Source organism: Convolutriloba macropyga, unplaced genomic scaffold (genome assembly GCF_964194025.1).
Source record: "Convolutriloba macropyga unplaced genomic scaffold, txConMacr16.3 SCAFFOLD_565, whole genome shotgun sequence".
Lineage (NCBI taxonomy): Eukaryota > Metazoa > Xenacoelomorpha > Acoela > Convolutidae > Convolutriloba > Convolutriloba macropyga.
The window spans coordinates 40,157-59,309 of NW_027452953.1; the positions used below are offsets into that span (position 1 = coordinate 40,157).

At 36.2% G+C, this 19,153-nt stretch overlaps 1 protein-coding gene across 1 annotated transcript; it reads left to right on the plus strand.

Annotated features, from left to right (window-relative positions):
- The first annotated feature begins 1,019 nt into the window (after nucleotides 1-1,019).
- On the plus strand, nucleotides 1,020-19,153 carry LOC142357927 (uncharacterized). The gene is made up of 2 exons (XM_075409418.1): nucleotides 1,020-1,661; nucleotides 18,469-19,153. Exons 1-2 carry the CDS (start codon nucleotides 1,284-1,286, stop codon nucleotides 18,748-18,750), a joined length of 660 nt encoding a protein of 219 aa, XP_075265533.1. The 5' UTR covers nucleotides 1,020-1,283; the 3' UTR covers nucleotides 18,751-19,153.

Sequence of the window (19,153 nt, forward strand, 5' to 3'; positions counted from 1 at the left end):
GAACTAAAATAGAGAAAAGTTGCGGAGTTCCAGTTACAGTTTAGAAGTAAGTATTGGGAGAATCCCTGCTATCAGCTCTTCATTTTTTAAAAACAAGTGGCGTCAATTTTGGTGTTCAATTAACTCCAAAAATCAGTAGAAGACATACTAGATTTTTAGTCTTTCAGTTCTTTGGTTAGCTAATTGGTTTTCATTGTAGAACAGCATAAAACCTTTTTTGTCAAAAACCTTGCCTAATTTTGCGTGCAGAGTTCAGTGGCAGCTAAATGAAGTCCGGTACATCTTGCAGTTAGATTGTCATGATATATCTTGTTGACTAGCTGTTCGAATCAATATTCATTTTAGTTTGGTATCATTCGCTGGTGGTGAATACCAAGTCAAACGATTGCTATGAAGGAAGGCTCATGTAATTCCTTTGCCTAATCTGAGACTTTGTGAGAACATGCCCATCAGTATTGATTCAACTCGGAGCTGCTGGATGACAAGATTGATAACAATTATGGAAAGGAAATATATCACACAGAGGAATAGCAAACTTCTAATTTCGTGGCGAGAATCTTGATTATATTTAGATAATTGATTGCTTCCAAGAGTTAACTTTTAGAAGACCATATTATAGTATCAATCTGAGAATGCCGATACGTACATTGCTAAAATGAGTACCTGGAGTATAAAATGATTTTTGACTAACAATCAACAGTTTTGGCAAAATTTGTTTTTTTTTGCCACTAAAAATTTTAAAAGGAAAATGTCACAAAACTTCTTTCGCCCCGATGCAAGAAAAAATTCAAGAAAAACTTCACGAAAATTTGAATTGTTTTTCTGCTATCAGCGCATCTCAATTGAGATGATTAATGAGATAGGAGCAGAAAAAAATCAATGCACAAATTCATAGAAGTCAAAACTATTATCTGTTACGTCATATAGTTTACACCGAACGTAATTTCTTGAGACTTTCGAATTATCAAGTAAAGACCATGACTGTAAAATTAATACAACCAAATTAAGAATGAAAAGATTCGTCGATAGATGTGTGCTTTGAATGCGTTGATGTAACTCTAGTTGCTGAAAAACTTTATAATGTGTGGTTAAAGCTCGTTGTGAAAATGGGCAATCATTGAGCAAAAGTATTTTGTTTGAATCCGTTTTCGTTTTCAATTTGATATTGCTGCGAGAAACTTCTCTCTTAAACGACACTCAAAATTATTAGATTTCCCTATTACAAAATTCGTTTTTTACAACACCTAAAAAGCCAAAGAAGAATAAATAATCTCAGACAAAAAATGAGTGATGATTCCAATAACTACTACAGCAGCTATGGAAACAGGAACTATGGAACGGGATATATGGACCCTGACGTTGAAAAAACATCAGAAACTGAAGACCGCAGAATCGATAATTCTGCCGAACAAATTGGAGTAGAATCGGACTCTTTGTTAAAAAGCCGCAGTGTTTTGATTAAAAAGTGGCTGCTAGCTGTTGTCATAATCTTCAACGTAATGCTGTTTCTACTGCTAACGGCAACGATTCTCGTGGGCGTGATGAAACTGGAATCAATCAAATCGAAGATTCAGCGATTAGAAAATGAAAACAAAGTGTTTAACAACTATGCCGAGGAATGGAATTTGGCCATCTTGCAAAGCCATGGTCATACTAACAAGGTGAGACGCAGTTTCTTATCTATTTTCTTTCTGCAATTGTTACTTTTCAATAATTACAATATTATGCTCTTTCATTATGTAAAAGCCAAGGGCAGTTTCTTTAGTTATTGTAGTTCTGGCGAAAAATAAATTCGAGTCAGTTAATATAATGTTAGTTTAACTACAGGGACAACCATTATAATGCAAAGTGTAATAAATTTGCAATATCTTTGCTCAAATATATTTGCTCAAATTTGAAATGCGCAAATAAGCATCAAAAAGTCTGGGGCGGCTTTTGAGGTCTTTTTGGCGTTTCTTGGACAACAGGGTCTATACCTGGTCAGCAATCGTCATTTTTCGTCAATAACTAAACTATATTAGTGCAATATTCGTGAACAAAGATGAAGGAAAAGTTTTATCAATTGCAATAACGAGTAAACATAGCCCCTGTTTTCGATATTGAGAGTATACATAGCCTAAGACAAAAATACTTGATTTCAATTACTGATTACTTGAGACTGAATTCAAAGAGTTCTTTGATATTTTGAATTCGGATATAAGTAGCTGCAAACTGCTAGTTGTCATTTTAATTCAAGATTAAAATTGCGACGAACAACTGAAATTAAGTACAAATTAGGCTTTCCTTTACTAAATATATGGACAAGTTTGACTAAAAGTTTTTGCTAAAATTGACAACATCGTGTCACGGCAGTACACGCTCAAACAAAAAGTTGGCATCGAGAGAACCTGGAACGTATTTTTCAAGGTTGCATAAGGTTTGAACCTACCTTAGTTACTCTGTAAATATTGTTTACAGATGCTCATAACCTAACCCTCACAAAAGATAGTTGTTAGTAAATTGAGAAAACTCGATAACATTTTACCAAGAAATTGCCTTTTTCCAGCGTAATCGCCTCAGCAGAGAAAAAATTCGTTTAGGATTTTAGAATTGATCTATATATCTGTTTTTATTTACTTGTGCATCGGCATCAACTAGATAATTTCTGTGGAACAAACAAACAATTTCTGAGTTATTTTTTGGCAGCCTCATTTTTTTCGCTTTTTAGAGTTCCACGCTTTCATTTTTTTGATTGTTCACAGCTGTTTTCCTTCAATTCTATAACGCACAATATAAACAAAAAACATGAACGAATTGGCAGTGATAGTTGCCTGTTACGGGGTTTTGTATTCGTAGCCGGAATGTTAAACAGTCACGAAATAACCCAGAGAGATAATCATCTAACCATCCTTTGATAGGCAAAAAACTTATTTGAGAAGGAAATAATTGAAAAATTACTTCTGCAAAAGTTGATAACAACCACTAACTACGGATTTTCAAAACTGAAAAAAGTTCAAGTAAACAAGGCATTAGGATTAATATTTACTTTAATTTCAGGCCTAATGTTCTCAGGGATTTAAGTTTCCTTATGATATGAGAACCAGTTTGAGATACAAAAATTAGTCTTCTTACAAAAATAATGCACAGCCTGTTTGCATGTTGCAGGTTAGCAAACTTGAAGACCAAATCTCCGTGATTTATAATGCTGCTACTGAAATACAGAACCGGGTATCTGTCACAAATTATAATTTATCTTCAGCTTCTTTGATCGAAAAGACATTTGAATTCCAATTGAGAGGTGCAACTGAGGCGCTGAGCCAACAAAATCGCACCATCTATAATCATTCATTCAGAATTGAACAGATGCAAAATGATACAAATATTCTGAGCACCCGCATGAGAAATGTTGAACAGCATTTGAACTATATCGAAAATTGGCTTTGGATATAATAAGGAAAGAGTCAAAAGTTAACAGCTCTCATCTTTAATGGATTTTGTTCAATATGTTGGAATATTTTTCAAGCGTGACCAACAGACATTAAACATGCGTCATTACCGATTTGAAAATAAATCTTTTCTACGGCATGATATAACCCTTTTAAATCCCCAAATAAAAATGTTCATTTTTCAATTGAATATCTCTACTTTCACCTTTTAATTGTTTCATCAGTAACTCATTCACTGTAAACAGCCAAGTCGAAATTGAGTATACGAATTGTCATTTTACCATTTACATAAATTGGAGCTCGTTCTTACGCGGGTCGAGATAATTTCCAAAAGTTTTTTTATAAAACTCGCTGAAATGTGATGATTTTTCAAACAAATCAGGACGAAAGTCTGACGTTAAAATGCTCTGAAATGTGCTTAAATGCGCTGAACTTGTGTAATAAAAGCGCCAAAACTCAAAAAAATTTTAAGAGTATCAGCTCATTTTCACAATTTTTATCGTTGCGTGAGTCTCGAAAACCGCTCTACTGTTTGTTAGCTGCCAATTTAAAACATTTAGTTCCTTTTTTCATCAACAATTTGTTCTGTAAAAATGCTCTAAAGTGTGCTGAAATGCTGTTGGAGCTGAGCTTAAGGAATAACAAGCTTGCGCAGGCGGGGAAAATAGAAACAAAACACTTTCTGTTGTCCTAGTCATTTAATAGTTACAGTTATAGTTCTAGTTCTAGTTACAGTTTGTCACGTGAGAAAAAAGAGAAAAAGGGGGAAATAACAAAAAGCAACACACAGAACTCAACGTAGCAGCCGCAGAAAACGGCTTAAAGTATAACTCAGCAAAATATTGCAAAAACAAATTGTCTTGAGCAGTAAATAACGTGTTACTGTGACTTGAACTAGAAATACTCCTGAGCAGTAAATTGTTACTGTGTCTTGTATTCAAAATATTATTCTTGAGCAGTAAATTTTGTTACTGTGTCTTGTATCTACGAATTGTTGGAGCTGAAATTCAACTGTTACAACCCCAACTTCTGGCTTTCTCAAATTGTGAGTACAAACAGCAAAAGCCAACTTAGTTCATGCGTAAATATTTTTGCACAAACAGGTCTTAGACATATATCTTTGTCTTCGATTTGTTTTTTCTATCGGATTGAACTGGTATACATAAAGAGATCCCGTATTGTGTGATCTTTAGCAATCCAGTTCAAATTGATAGTTGAAAAAACTAAGATTAGCCAATAGTTACGAACTGAATTTGTAATGCAACGGTAAGTACAGCAGAACGGATATACAGTTACAAAAGCAAACTGCAAAAACGAAGTATCCGGACAGATTTTGTAACCACTCAGAACGAACTGGGCGGTATAAAACTTTCTTTGTGAAACACAAGGAGAGCAGCCGTTACATTTGGTCCGCCGACCCGGAAAGTGGAATAAACTGCTGTCCAACCCAACAGTCGAAGTGACGAAGTCATCGACAAACGAGAAAAAAACTCAACGAGCAATTCAACAACGCAAAGCCAATTAGGCAAAGTACATTAGAAGTTGAATAGCAAGGCTTAATTAAAGCAATTAAACAAATTTACTGTAGAGATTCAAGCTGCAGTCCCAAAGTACAAACGCAATGACTCCGTCACAGATTCAAGACATTTTGCATAGACAGATTAGCAACTCCAAAAAACAAATCGAAGAAAAAATTCAGGAGGTCCAGGAGCTAATCAGAAACAACGATAGATCAAGCAAACTCAAGACCATCTATAAACAGGTGCTGAAAGTTGACGACTCTCTTTGCATTCTTTGCCGAAAGCGAGCAAATATTCTTCGTGATCCCGAATTCTTTTAACGTTACGAAGCCGAACGACTAAAGTTCTTACAAACATTAAACGCAGATTAGTTACCATACATTCACGGAGAAACAAACATGACGGATCAACAGAATCAAACCGCACAATTGACAAGCGATGCAGAACCAACTGCCGCTAAGTCTTCACAGTCTGTTGTAGGAGTTTCTCAACGAACTGCTGAACATGGAAACCCAAACAGGGACAATGATTCAAAGGCCTCCTCTGATAAACGAGCTAAAAAAGCAGAAAAGCTTGCGGCTCTAGAGAAAGACTTTGCATCAAAAATGAGGTTGAAGAAAATTGAATTCGAATTGAAAAGGAAGGAGCTTGAAATGGAGATGCAACTTTTTGAAGAAGAAGGTGCACTGAAACTGGAATACGAGAAAGAAGCTCTTGACGCAAGAGCACCAGATTTTGATGATAGTGCATCCCCTAGTATTCGAAGTGAATCACCATTCAACTGGAAAACCCCGAAGAATAAAGATGTTTCCGGTTGGCTCGATAACTTCGATAAATTCTCCAACTTGCACTATTATAGTTTCGAGCGTGCGAAAACCAGGATTGACAACAATTATCCCAGGGTAAGCTTCAATTGCGAAGGTGTACTTAAATCACGGTCACCAAATGGAGAGCGTGCCAGCACAGCCCGGAACAAGACAAGCTTAAGCGAAAAACCAAGCAGTAGCAATCAGCTACCTAAGTTGAAGTTGAGTTCATTCGATGGAAACCCCTAGAGTGGCCGGAGTGGTCAAATATGTTCAAAGCAACGGTTCACCATCGCGATATACCCGACTCCGAGAAAATGAGCCACTTGAAAACCTTGTTGACAGGTAAAGCAAAGTCAGCTGTATCAGGAATGGGCTCTTCGGGAGAATTCTACGCTCAAGCGTGGGAACTCCTGGGACAGAAGTTTGGGCCACCTTACCTAATTGTCGACGCTCAGCTTAACATATTGCGCAAACAACAACCAATTCGAATGCACGACTCAACGGCTATAATTAATTACTCAATAACAATCAGCAACCTAGTTAATGTACTGAAACAATACAACTATGAGGGCGACCTGCAATCAAGTTCAACACTGCAAGTGGCAATTGAAAAACTGCCCCCAAACTTGAAAGAAAAGTGGTTCTTTTTCGTTGACGAGTGTCAAGAAGATAGGCCCGATCTCACTCTCCTTGAAAAATGGTTAGCTCGAATGGCTTTTGTCCATGAAGGAATGTCATCAACCAAGAGCGAACGAAAGGAGGATGATCGACCAAACGCTAACAAGGAAAAACGATTCTCAAAATCGTCAAATGTTACTGCGAGTTCGAATGCGAACGAAACAAAGCAAATGCAAAACAACAACTGTCCACTAGCAGATGGCACTCATAAAATATGGAACTGTCCAATATTTAAGAGTATGAATATCACGGATCGCTATTCAGCAGTGAGAAAAGAACGCTTATGTTATGGATGTCTGGGGAAAGGGCATGCAATCAAAGATTGTAAAGTTCACCCGTGCGATATAAATGGATGTACCAAAAAGCACAACAGACTGCTACACTCAGAAAATCAAATGGACGAGGGTAGTCACGCAGTTAACGTAAGCACAGCAACAATCAACCAGAGTAACCAAGTTACAAGTTTTCTTCAAATAGTTCCTGTATCGGTTCAGAGTGGTGGTAACAGGTTGACTACCTACGCTTTCCTCGATAGTGGGTCAACAGTATCATTCACCGATCAAAGTGTTAAAGATCAACTACAAGCCAAAGGCACGGATGTTACCTTAAACATAGCTGGCATACATGGGACGCAAGATTTGAGGACAGAGAAGGTTTCTATCACAATAAAGGGACTAAATTCAAAGGTGCATTCAGTTGAAGCGTTTGCACACCCATCAATCTCGTTGAGAAACACAACATATGATTACAAGGAACTGAAGAACAACTTCAGACACCTGAATGTTTTCATTAACAGAACATTCAACCTGATGGAAGTAGGCATCATACTTGGACAAGATGCTTACGAAATTCAACGTCCATTGGACAATAAGATTGGAACACGGAGTGAGCCTTTCGCCGTCTTAACAGAATTAGGATGGGTAGTCAGTGGTCCCATGACAGGCAAGAAAAGTCAAAATGTGTGTCATTTTGCTTCCACAGAAGATGTGAAAGTGGCCGAAAATATACAATCATTGAGGGACATAGAAACTTATGCTTCCAAAATAAATGTTGTAAGTCAATCAAAGAAAGAACAGCAAGCTCAGAAGTTTTTAGAGAGCACAACAAAGTTTACGGGCGAGCGGTACAAAGTGGGCATGCTCTGGAGTGAACCAGAACCCAATCTTCCAAACAACTACGGCTCGGCCCTTGGTCAGCTCTACTCACTGGAACGAAGATTCCAACGAGACCCAGATTTAAAAGAATTGTATCAACAGTCAATTGATAGGGATGTTGGAAAGGGATACATGAAGATCCTTGGTAAATCGGAAGTCAAAGGCCTTTTCGGAAAGGAATGGTATTTGCCACACCATCCAGTACTAAACCCCAACAAACCGGGTAACGTTCGCCGTGTTTGCAACGCTGCAGCAAAATACAAGGATATATGCCTAAATGACGAACTGTTAGCCGGACCCGATCTACTACACGGATTGATCGGAACAATATTCAGATTTCGAGGAGGACCAATTGCCCTAACCGCAGATATTGAATCAATCTTTCTGCAAGTGCAAGTTCCTGAACGGGATAAAAGCTGCTTGAGATTCTTGTGGCGACCAACAATGAACGAACCTATGCAAATTCACGAGTATCAACGTCATTTTTTCGGATCAAAGAGTTCACCAACATGTGCCAACTACGCTCTGAAGCAAGTAGCCATCAATAACGAGGACGAGTTCCCAATTGCAGCAAAAACAATCCAAAACAACTTCTACACGGACAATTTCATCAAGTCAGTCGAAACACCTCAAGAAGCAATCAAGGTTTTCAAACAACTGCAACCTCTTCTCTCAAAACATGAATTTGAACTGAAGAAGTGGATCACCAACAGCGAAACGGTAACCAACGCAATCCCAGAGGACTTAAGATCAATCAGCAAAACAAAGCAGGTTGAAGTAGAGCCCAGCCAGGAAGGGTCATCGGTACTTGGACTTCAGTGGACGATTATCGATGATAGTCTACAGGTTTGTAGAGGTACAAGCAAGGAAGTTGAGGCCCCAATCACCCAAAGGAAGATCTTTTCTCTAGTTTCTTCAGTGTTTGATCCTCTTGGACTGTTTGCACCATTCAGTGTCCATATGAGACGACTCTGAAGAGCATCTGGACCAAAAATGGACAACATTGGGACAACTCAGTAGAACCTAACGAAGAAGAAGAGTTTCTGAAGTGGAAAGCGCAGCTTCCAGAAGTAGCGGAAACAAGCATTGATAGAAGATACTTCAGCACATCCAATGACAAATGGGAACTTCTTGTGTTTGCAGACGCATCTGATGACACAATGTGCGCAGTGGCATATCTACGTTCAAAGCCCAAAGAATACTCAGCAGACTTAGCATTTGTAATCGGAAAGTGCAGAGTCGCACCAATGCGACACCTTTCCATACCAGGCTTGGAACTACAAGCAGCAGTGATGGCGGTGAGACTTAAAGAACAGATAGTGAAGGAACACGATACAAAGATTAACAGTTGTAACTTTTGGACAGACTCCACTACTGTTCTGCAATGGATTCATAGCTCCCACCGGAAGCAACAGGTGTTTGTTGCAAACAGAGTGGCTGAGATTTTGGATACAACTAATGTTTCACAGTGGAATCATGTGAGTAGTATTAACAATCCAGCTGACATCGGGACACGAGCAATCAATGTTGACGAATTTAAGAGAAGCGAATGGCTGACTGGGCCGGCCTGGTTGAAGCAACGAGAGAACGAATGGCCTGAACAGGTGAATTTAACTTTTGCTTCAGACGATTAAAACGACCAAATGGTTTTCTCAGCAAAAGTTGAAGAGAAGAAGCCGATGATTCAGTGGGAACGATTTAGCAATTTCAATCGACTGGTAAATACAATGGCATACGTACAGCGTGTATTTAGAAAACACAAACCCGCAACAAAAACACTAAGTGTTGAAGAAAGAGAGGGTGCACAAGCAAGCATCTTCAGACTACTGCAGCACGAACAGTTTGCTGAGGAGATGAAATCTCTCAAGGCTGAAAAGGAAACTCCAAAAAACAGCAAAATCCTCCAGTTTTCACCATTCATAGACCAGCAAGGACTTATTCGTACCCAAGGCAGAATAGGTAAAAGTCAATTGAGCTTCGAAACGAAGCATCCAATACTGTCACATTGGAAGCACCATGTAATTGAATTATTCTTGCAAAATGAACATAAGAATAGTCATCACGAAGGTACTGAACATGTCAGAAACATAGTTCAGCAGAAAATCTGGATCCTAGGCATACGAAATGCTTTGAGATCGATCAAAAACAAATGCCTTAGATGTCGAAAGGGAAGAGCCCAAACAAAGGCTCCAGTAATGGCAGATCTACCTGAAGAACGATTAGTGGCATCAACACTGTTCTCGAATGTGGGTGTAGACTATTTCGGATCATTCACAGTGAAGATTGGTCGAAGAAACGGAAAGCGTTGGTGTTGTCTATTCACATGCCTTACTGTACGTACGGTACATATAGAGATTGTACCAAAACTAGACGCTGATTGTTGTCTGAACGCAATTATGCGATTCATTGCACGAAGAAGCAAACCGGTCAAAATGATTAGCGATAACGGGACAAACTTCGTTGGAGCTGAAAAACAACTGGCAGAGTATATAGCAGCATGGAACAAGAGGCAAATTGAAGAACATCTGATTCAACAAGGTATCAGATGGAAATTCAACACACCTGCAGCACCACACTTTGGAGGAGTGTGGGAAAGACTGGTTAGGAGTTGCAACAAGGCAATGTATGCAGTGCTGGGCAATCGATCAGTCACGGAAGATGTTCTGTCAACCACGATGTGTCTTGTTGAACAGACGTTGAATGCTAGACCGCCGACACTGGTCAGTTCTGATGCTACCGATTTAGAAGCTATTACTCCAAACAATTTCCTACTTGGCAACAAGAACCTTTGTTTACCGTATCTATCAGGTGCAGAGCAATTTGTTGATCATAGAAAGCTCTTCCGATAAAACGCAAGCTTACGCAGACCTCATCTGGGACAGATTTCGTAAAGAGTATTTGCCAACGTTGAATAGTCGAAAGAAATGGCAGACCACAACGGAAAGAAGTCTTCAGCAGGGTGATCTTGTGTGGTTAGTGGAAGACAGTGACAAACGTGGATATTACAATCTGGGTCGAATAGCCGAAACATTTGAAGGTTCCGACTTAGTGATTCGATCAGCGAAAATCCGAACAAAAGATGGATACTACAAGGGACCCGTAGTGAAGCTCGCTCCAGTACTTCCAACTGACGATGATGTCTTCACGAAGAAAAACAGGGCCGGCGATGTTGGAGCTGAGCTTAAGGAATAACAAGCTTGCGTAGGCGGGGAAAATAGAAACAAAACACTTTCTGTTGTCCTAGTCATTTAATAGTTACAGTTATAGTTCTAGTTCTAGTTACAGTTTGTCACCTGAGAAAGAAGAGAAAAAGGGGGAAATAACAAAAAGCAACACACAGAACTCAACGTAGCAGCCGCAGAAAACGGCTTAAAGTATAACTCAGCAAAATATTGCAAAAACAAATTGTCTTGAGCAGTAAATAACGTGTTACTGTGTCTTGAACTAGAAATATTTCTGAGCAGTAAATTGTTAGTGTGTCTTGTATTCAAAATATTATTCTTGAGCAGTAAATTCTGTTACTGTGTCTTGTATCTACGAATTGTTGGAGCTGAAATTCAACTGTTACAACCCCAACTTCTGATATTCTCAAATTGTGAGTACAAACAGCAAAAGCCAACTTAAGTTCAAGCGTAAATATTTTTGCACAAACAGGTCTTAGACATATATCTTTGTCTTCGATTTGTTTTTTCTATCGGATTGAACTGGTATACATAAAGAGATCCCGTATTGTGTGATCTTTAGCAATGCAGTTCAAATTGATAGTTGAAAAAACTAAGATTAGCCAATAGTTACGAACTGAATTTTTAATGCAACGGTAAGTACAGCAGAACGGATATACAGTTACAAAAGCGAACTGCATAAACGAAGTATCCGGACAGATTTTGTAACCACTCAGAACGAACTGGGCGGTGTAAAACTTTCTTTGTGAAACACAAGGAGAGCAGCAGTTACAAATGCTGAAGTTATATGAGAAATGCCCTAAAATATTAGCGCCTTTCTCACATAATTTCAGCTCTTGGATGCGCATTTCGTACAAAAACGGCTAGAATTTCACTGCAAAAACCGTACAAAAATGAACTGAATTACGTCGAAACTGTTTGTTAAATGCGTTGAAACTTCGCATGAATTGTGCATTCAGCAGCGCGTATCTTCCTTAATTTCAACACTTTAAAGCTCATTTTCTACAATGAGAGTAAGCGTTTCAGGGCAAAAACCGCATTTTTTATTGAACCGAAATCCGCTGAAGCTGTGTTTGGAAGGCTCTGAAACTTTTCATTCAAAATGATGTGAAAAGATGCTGAAAATTATGTGATAATTGGGCTGAAAATGCACAGTTTATGTAAGAGTTGCATTGAATATGCTCTGAAATTTCAAAGTTTCAGCGCATGTCAGTACCTTCAACCAATATCTTACATATTTTCAGCGCGTACAGCGCATTTGTTACAAAAGAAAGTGTTGAATAAGCGCTGACATTTCGATCTGGGTAGAGAATGAAATCAAATCAAATAATTGGTAATGTGTCAAGTTATCGCAGTCAAAATTTCATCTTCAAACATTTGATTTTAAAAAAAATTCGTCAAATTTTCCGGCTATTTTTTTTACCTATATCGTGCTTGTTTTGTGCCATATGTGTTATTATAACATAACCAGCCAGTTAATGTAATAATGATAAACTTCAAATTGTACAAAACATCAGGATATTTTTGCCTCAATTCAAGAATTTTTAGAGTTATCTACAGAAGAAAAGCCTCGGCCTAAGTTGTTTATCCTAAAGGACCACGTGATTCACACATAGTGTCACCACAAAAAAAGTTTTGCATGCGGAACAAACTGATTTTTTTCACGAAACAAAGTAAAATTTAACTGAAATCGAAATAATATTAGCTCATCTGTGACAAAAATGGTCGGGTGGTGTACAAGAGGAAATTAAAATCACACCAAAACAGACTCTGAAATTATTTGCTCCAATACTTGCGTAACTATGTTTGACAACATCTACAAAGTAGAAAGTGACATAGAGCAAACAGCTTTATTCTATTCGCTGACCTTTTTTTCTTTTGAACACACATCACTACAAACAGCTGCAATAATTCCTTAACAAACATGGGCAACATTTCTTAAATTTCTCATTTCAAACAGTTCTTGAAAGAATGATTAAAAATCAACGTTTTGATCTTCTTTCTGCGAAACATTAATTTGTACCTTTTGAAGATATCCGTATGTACTGAAAGACTTCTGTCATCAATGAGTGCTTGTTGGAAAATTGATAACTATAAACACCTGCCGATGCTCTATACTGAGGATGATCAGTCATTCCCTGTAACAAACAGTGCGAGGTACAAAATTGATTTGAGTTTTTATCTGGACTTTTAAAACCAACTGACAATTAATGAATGAGCAAAGAAATCCATTTTTTATGAATATTGCAATAGAGATGTAATAGAATTTTTCTATGATATCTGACATCTGAACGAGTGTACCTTTATTTAATTAGCAAAGTGATTTAATTGCCAAAGTTAAGATAAAGAGAAATATATGGCTGAACAAGTACTAGTAATTTTTATAACTGTGAAGTTTTGTTTAAGCCTAAAAATGAAAAAGAACTTCTTAGGCTATTTGGTTTTGGCGACTTTTCTTTGAAAAGTCGAGAAAAACAGATTCTGTCTCCTCCAAAAAACGTCATTTTGATGTCCTTTTTTGAAAAATCTAATCTCGCAATATTATCAACCAACTTTTCTAAGCCAACACACAAAAATAAGTCTAAAAACGATCAAATGCTTTTGAGCAAAATTGTGGAGACACTACGAATGAAACATCACGATCCACTACGAAATCAGATTTTGTTCTTTTTCAATCTTTTGCGATTTTCCTTTGTAAACTCTCCTCTGACAAAAAAAAAAGATATTGGTGGGCTTTCTACGGAAAACTTTGGCGCAGTGTCATCATAATGAAATTTATCAGAATTAAAAAGGAAGAAGGGACAATTTAAAACTACATCTTACCAAAAGTAGAATCTAATCACAGACATATTTGTGTTGATGTTGTTTTAATTTACTGGCAACATAAAGATTGAGTGTGCGCATGCTTCTCAACCTAAATCTTCACTGTTCCAGAAACGGTCCCGATACTTACTGAAGGCCCAAAGACTAGACTTTTTAATTGCCATCCTCATCAGTTTTATATTATCTTTCAGATATATAATTTTTTTGACTCGCTTCCAAGCAGTTCGACAGCAACTCCAGGACCTCCCTGCCTTTTTGTATCTTCTTCCAAACAACCGCAGACTCAACTAGCTGCTTTTAACTTCTAGTCATGTTAAGTTCAAAATTCTACTCCGCAATATTGCGAAAGATGGTACACTGGGGAGCTAGGTGATCGTGACGTCACAGTTAATTTTTTTGCAATCTCTGTGCAACATTAAGTTTGACAAGAAATCTGGCACAAATCCGCTTTCTTTTGCGCTTTCTTTTGCGAAACAAAGTCTTTTTAAATATATTTTGAGATAAATTGTAAACAACTTCGAACAGCGTCTTCCCATGTTTCCTTTTCTCTAAATTTTAAATGTCTATTTTCTGCTTAAAACGCAAAAGGTTATAAGAAACCCCACTCACAAAATATCAACAACAGCAATATGTATCACAAGCTAAATAAAAGCATTTGCATCAAAATCAATGTGAATAAAACAAAATAAAAATTTTCTAGCCCAGTGTTCAATAATCAGCTGGTTACAAAAAAATAGGTGAAAGAGACAATTTAATCTGTTTACAGCTCTGAGAGCACAAACAGTGAAAAAACACTATTCCCATTGGCAGCTCAAAAATATGGGATTCAAATGTTTTTTTAACTCTGAATCTCACCCGTTTTTAACCTGCAAACTCATAACCGGGAATTAACTCGTCACGATGAGTCTAACCAAAACACTTTTCGTTCCGACCCACTTGTGGGGGGAGGAACAATATACTCAAATGCGTTTTTTTTTGTTCAGTCAATTTTGGCCGATCGATATATTCATCGTACAGAATTGTAAGTGGTATCATTAAAAAGCTGTTCCAGCAGAGAATTCAAATTTTAAAAGATTTTTTTGAATTCGCTTTCGTCGAGGAGTTATCGAGGATTGAAGTTTTGTGTGAAGACGGGATATTTGGCATGATTTTGTTCACTTTTAGTGTAATTTTTCTTCAAAATAAGAAATTTTCTATGAAATTAGAATTTCACATTTACATTTCATGCCACAGAATGAACCAATTGTGTGTTCCTAATAAACTGAAGGCGATAAAAAAACTAGTTCTGGTGTCGTAGGGAAGTTCACTTTTAAAAAATCGAATTCTGTTTGAGAGCCCTTTTTATAAGAAAAATTTTTCAATTTTTTTGTTTTTTTAAGTCAACTAGAGACTATTCACTTTTCATATCGAGGCTCCGTTGATGACAAACCTCATTTAAAGCCAAATGAAGCCCAATGAACAAAGTAATTGGTTTTCAAGGAGTTGGTCATGTATTTTTTTGGCTTCGACACTGAGTTTTCGTAATTTTAAATAAAAATTTGATTTTCTTTTTAGGATTTATAAGGCATGAGCTCATTGACTAAAGGTGCAATATGTTCCGTAATGAGCATTAAGTGAACATATCTAGTGCTTTGAGTGGACAGCTATTGGATAATAAGACTTTAAGAATAACTTCTCGGAAAAATTTTGAACAGTAACCAATCATAAACTTATTTTCGTGAACTGTAAGTCAGTCTCAGTGATGATAGAACCCTTTTCCCTACCTACTCCAACCTAGTTTTATCTACCTTTTTGTTTTATAAAACTAGTTTATCTACTAACTATTGGATATATGACTTCAATGACACAAGATCTCATTTTTTAAAAAATTTTGTTGCTATTTTCGTATAATTGGTCACTTTTGAACTCATATCACATTATTCCAGTATTGATAGCTCCCTTTGGCTTAAAAAATACGCTCAGTGGATCAGTAATAAAGTTTTCAAAGAAAAACTTATGTTTTAAATGGCTTCGACACATTCTTCTCGCATTTTTATACTGAACTTTTGGTTTTTGCCTGTTTTTGTTGTTGTTTTCATAGTCGTAAGACTTTTTGTGATGTCTCATTGATTACCTATGAACAGCAAACATCATGCTCCTACCTCCGGATTAAACTTGGGCGTATTTATTGTCTTCCGTTGAAAGCTATTGATTATAATAGCTGATAAGATTTTGAAAAAATTTTCGAAAAGTTTTTTCTGAACATTATCCAACCTTAATTTTTTCGTGAAATGTTAGTCACCTTCAGTAGTGACAGGACCCCTTTTTTACTGCAATCAAAATTAATCTGTTTAGCGATTTTATCTACTATCTATTGGATATATGACTTCAATGACACAATTTTTTTTTTTAAATTTTTGTTGTTACTTTCAAATTATTGGTTGCTTTTGAACTCATATCGCGTTATCCAAATAGTGATAGCTCCCATTGGCCTCAAAAATACGTTCAAGGGATCACAGTTGAAGTTTTCAGAGTAAAGTCTATTTTTAAATGGCTCCGACGCTTTCTTCTCGAATTTTCCTCCTGAGGTTTTGGCTTTTGCCTGTTTTTTTTTGTGATGTCTTTTTGATTACCTATAAATAACAACCGTCATTATCCTAGGTTTGGGTTACACTTATGCGTATTTATTGACTTCCGTTGAAAACTTGTGATTATAATGGCTGTTAAGACTTCGAAAAAAGTTTTCGAAAAAAAAAAATTTCTGATCATTAATCCATCCTAAATTTTTTCTCGTCGAAATAGGTAACATTTTCAGAGTAGAGCTTATAATTTAATTTGCTTCGACACTTTCTTTAGGCAATTTTCTACTGTTTTTTTTCGTCTTCGCCTGTATTTGTTGTTGGTTTCATAGTCAATGACGTGTTGTAATGGTTTATTGATGAAATATGAAGGACAGACAATCTTGTCGTCCCATCAATTTAACGGATTATTTGGCTTGCGTTGAAGGCTATTGATTTTTATGGCGTTGATACTACGAGTTTTCTCAAAAAATTTGTGGTTCTTCTGTATTTGTTAATATTTTTTGGTTTTTTTGAAAAATTTTTATTGAGAAAAAAGAAGAATACCATTGCTGTTGAAAAAATTATTTTAAACTAGAAAAGATCTTTTTTAAAACTTTACAATTAAATGCCTTCGACACTTTTCTCGCTCAATTTTTTTCTTGAATTTGCACTTTTTTTCTATTTTTTAGTTCTTTAGGTCGCTGTAAATTGCTGACTCGTCGCATGAGCTTGTAATTGAAGATCGAATGAAAAGTGTTACCCAAAGCCCTCAGTTTATAGCGAATAGTCTTAAAGTTTAAGATATTCATTTTCATTTTTTTTCCAAACGTTTCAGTTTTTGTTGTTCTTTTCGACAAATTGAAATTTATTTTCATCATTGAGAGGTCCCGTCCATTTTCTTGTATTTCAAAAAATAACATATCTACTCATATCATTTGTCACTCACATTTTGTTTGCTGGACTTAATACGTTTGTATAAACGATTTTTGAGCGGTCAGTTTTGTGTTTCCTTTTCTCGTCTTTCCACAAACTCGCGTAATAACAGATCCCGATGATTTATAATTGTGGCCCAGGTAAAGTTAGTTAATATCTCAGTATAAATCATTTAGCTGAAACAGTAGAAATAGCAATTGAATTAAAAGTACATCATGTTCAGATAATAACTCATGATTGTAATGTATTAATAATTTGTGTTTTCGCAAATCGTTTGTAATTTTTTGAGATTTTCTGCATCTTTAGTCCGTTTCTTTGGCTTAGTATAACCAAAAACAGGTCTTTTTGGTTTCGTAATAACTTTTTAGTAATTAGTCAAGGTTTTTTTTAGTTTAATGTTAAGGCTTTTTAAGCCTTTTGAAATTTTTTGGTTTTAAAATAAAATTGATTAGATTTCGAATTTTGCCATATTATTCGATCCCTTTGTCGGCTTCTTATCTAGTTAAAATTCCATCCGTTGTATAGTTAGAAAAAAGTAATATTGTGTAGTTCAAGTTTTATCTGACTGCATTTTGACGTTGTTACTAGGTGGTTTAAATTTTGATATTCAGTTTCTGCCGTGAAATTTATATTTTTGCTGAAATTGTTTTTTGTTTATTTCTCATAATACCATTAACAGCAGATCTCGCTGGCGCTGTAATGAGGCATGGCGTTATATAATTCAATTAGTGTTTAGATTTTGTAACCAATCTTTCAAATTCAAATATCTTTTCTTGTTATATCGTCATTTGGTTGACAATTAAATAAAAAAATGTTGATAAGCTGGGGTCGGAACATCATGTGCGAACGCACATTAACGAGCGCCCTTGTCAAATTCTAGTCCCAACCATTTGAAACAAAAACAGAAAGAAATCCATTTTCAAAAAGTTGCCATACATTTCTAATCCAGGAATGATGCAGCCGAGAGGTTTAAGCACTTGTGGATATTTTAAAGATACTGACCAAACTGAGATTTTCCAATCAATATTCAGATTAGTAGAAAAAAATCATCTGACAGATATCAATAGGTTTTTTTGGTAGTAAAGCTGATTGACTGGTCGTTTTTTCACTGTTGTCTCAATGCACATTTGATAAAAGTTTTCTTTTTATACAGAGTCGATGAAATTAAAGAAAAAAGGAAGTGCAATTCTAGTGTAGACGAATAGTCGTCCTGAGTACCGTGAGTACAGAAACCATATATTTGTGCGTACAGAAACCATATATTTTCTACATGACAGCATTATTTAAACAAAGTTTCTGTCTAGAAACTAGATGGTCTCTTCACACTTTTTGCAACCTCTAATCCCAAAAAGGCAGAGAACCATTGTGAAATTTTTTTTAATCAAAAGGGACATTTTGTTTCAGCTGGCGTCGATTGAATTGATGTTATTCTATACAAACTCATCACTGTGGGACGTTGAAACTGAATACAAAATTTTGGATTTTGAATTGATGCAGCTAACTTCTTACAGCCATTTCCTCTGGTACGATGTTATCCCCTCTCTTGAAAAGCGCCTGATTGTCATGGAAGCAAAAGTGAGAGACAATACAAAAGATTTGTTACTTTTTGGAGACAGAGTGGACACTACGCACGCAAGACAATCATATGCAGAAAACCGAATATCACTACTGGAAAACTCGTGGTAGTCAGACAAAAAATGTCCAGATTTTAAAAATGATGTTCTTCTCAATTATTTTAAATCAATACCTAAATTTCATACTATTTTACACAATTAGCTATTCAGTAAAAAAAACAAAAGTTATTGTAAGCTATACAATGTTGTTTTTGATGCAAAATTTCCCACTTTTTTTGTTATATATGAAAATCATTAATTTCAGTTTTTAGTCACTGATAGTGAAAACTTTTCTAAAATTTTTCTCAAATTAAAACTTTATGCATTCTCTTAAAAACGTACTGGTATTGAGTTGATTAAAAAACACCACAAATCTTCCAGTTTCAGTCATCAAACCAATGAGCAATTTTTCAACGTCAAACGCGAAGCTATCGGCTTTGGCAAAGTTCACATACAAAAAAAACAGGAGAGAAAAT

Coding starts and splice junctions, on each gene's coding strand:
- LOC142357927 (XM_075409418.1), top strand. CDS start 1,284: ATGAGTGATGATTCCAATAACTACTACAGCAGCTATGGAAACAGGAAC. Junction 1,662..18,468: donor GCCATGGTCATACTAACAAG/GTGAGACGCAGT, acceptor ATTTTGTTTCAG/CTGGCGTCGATTGAATTGAT.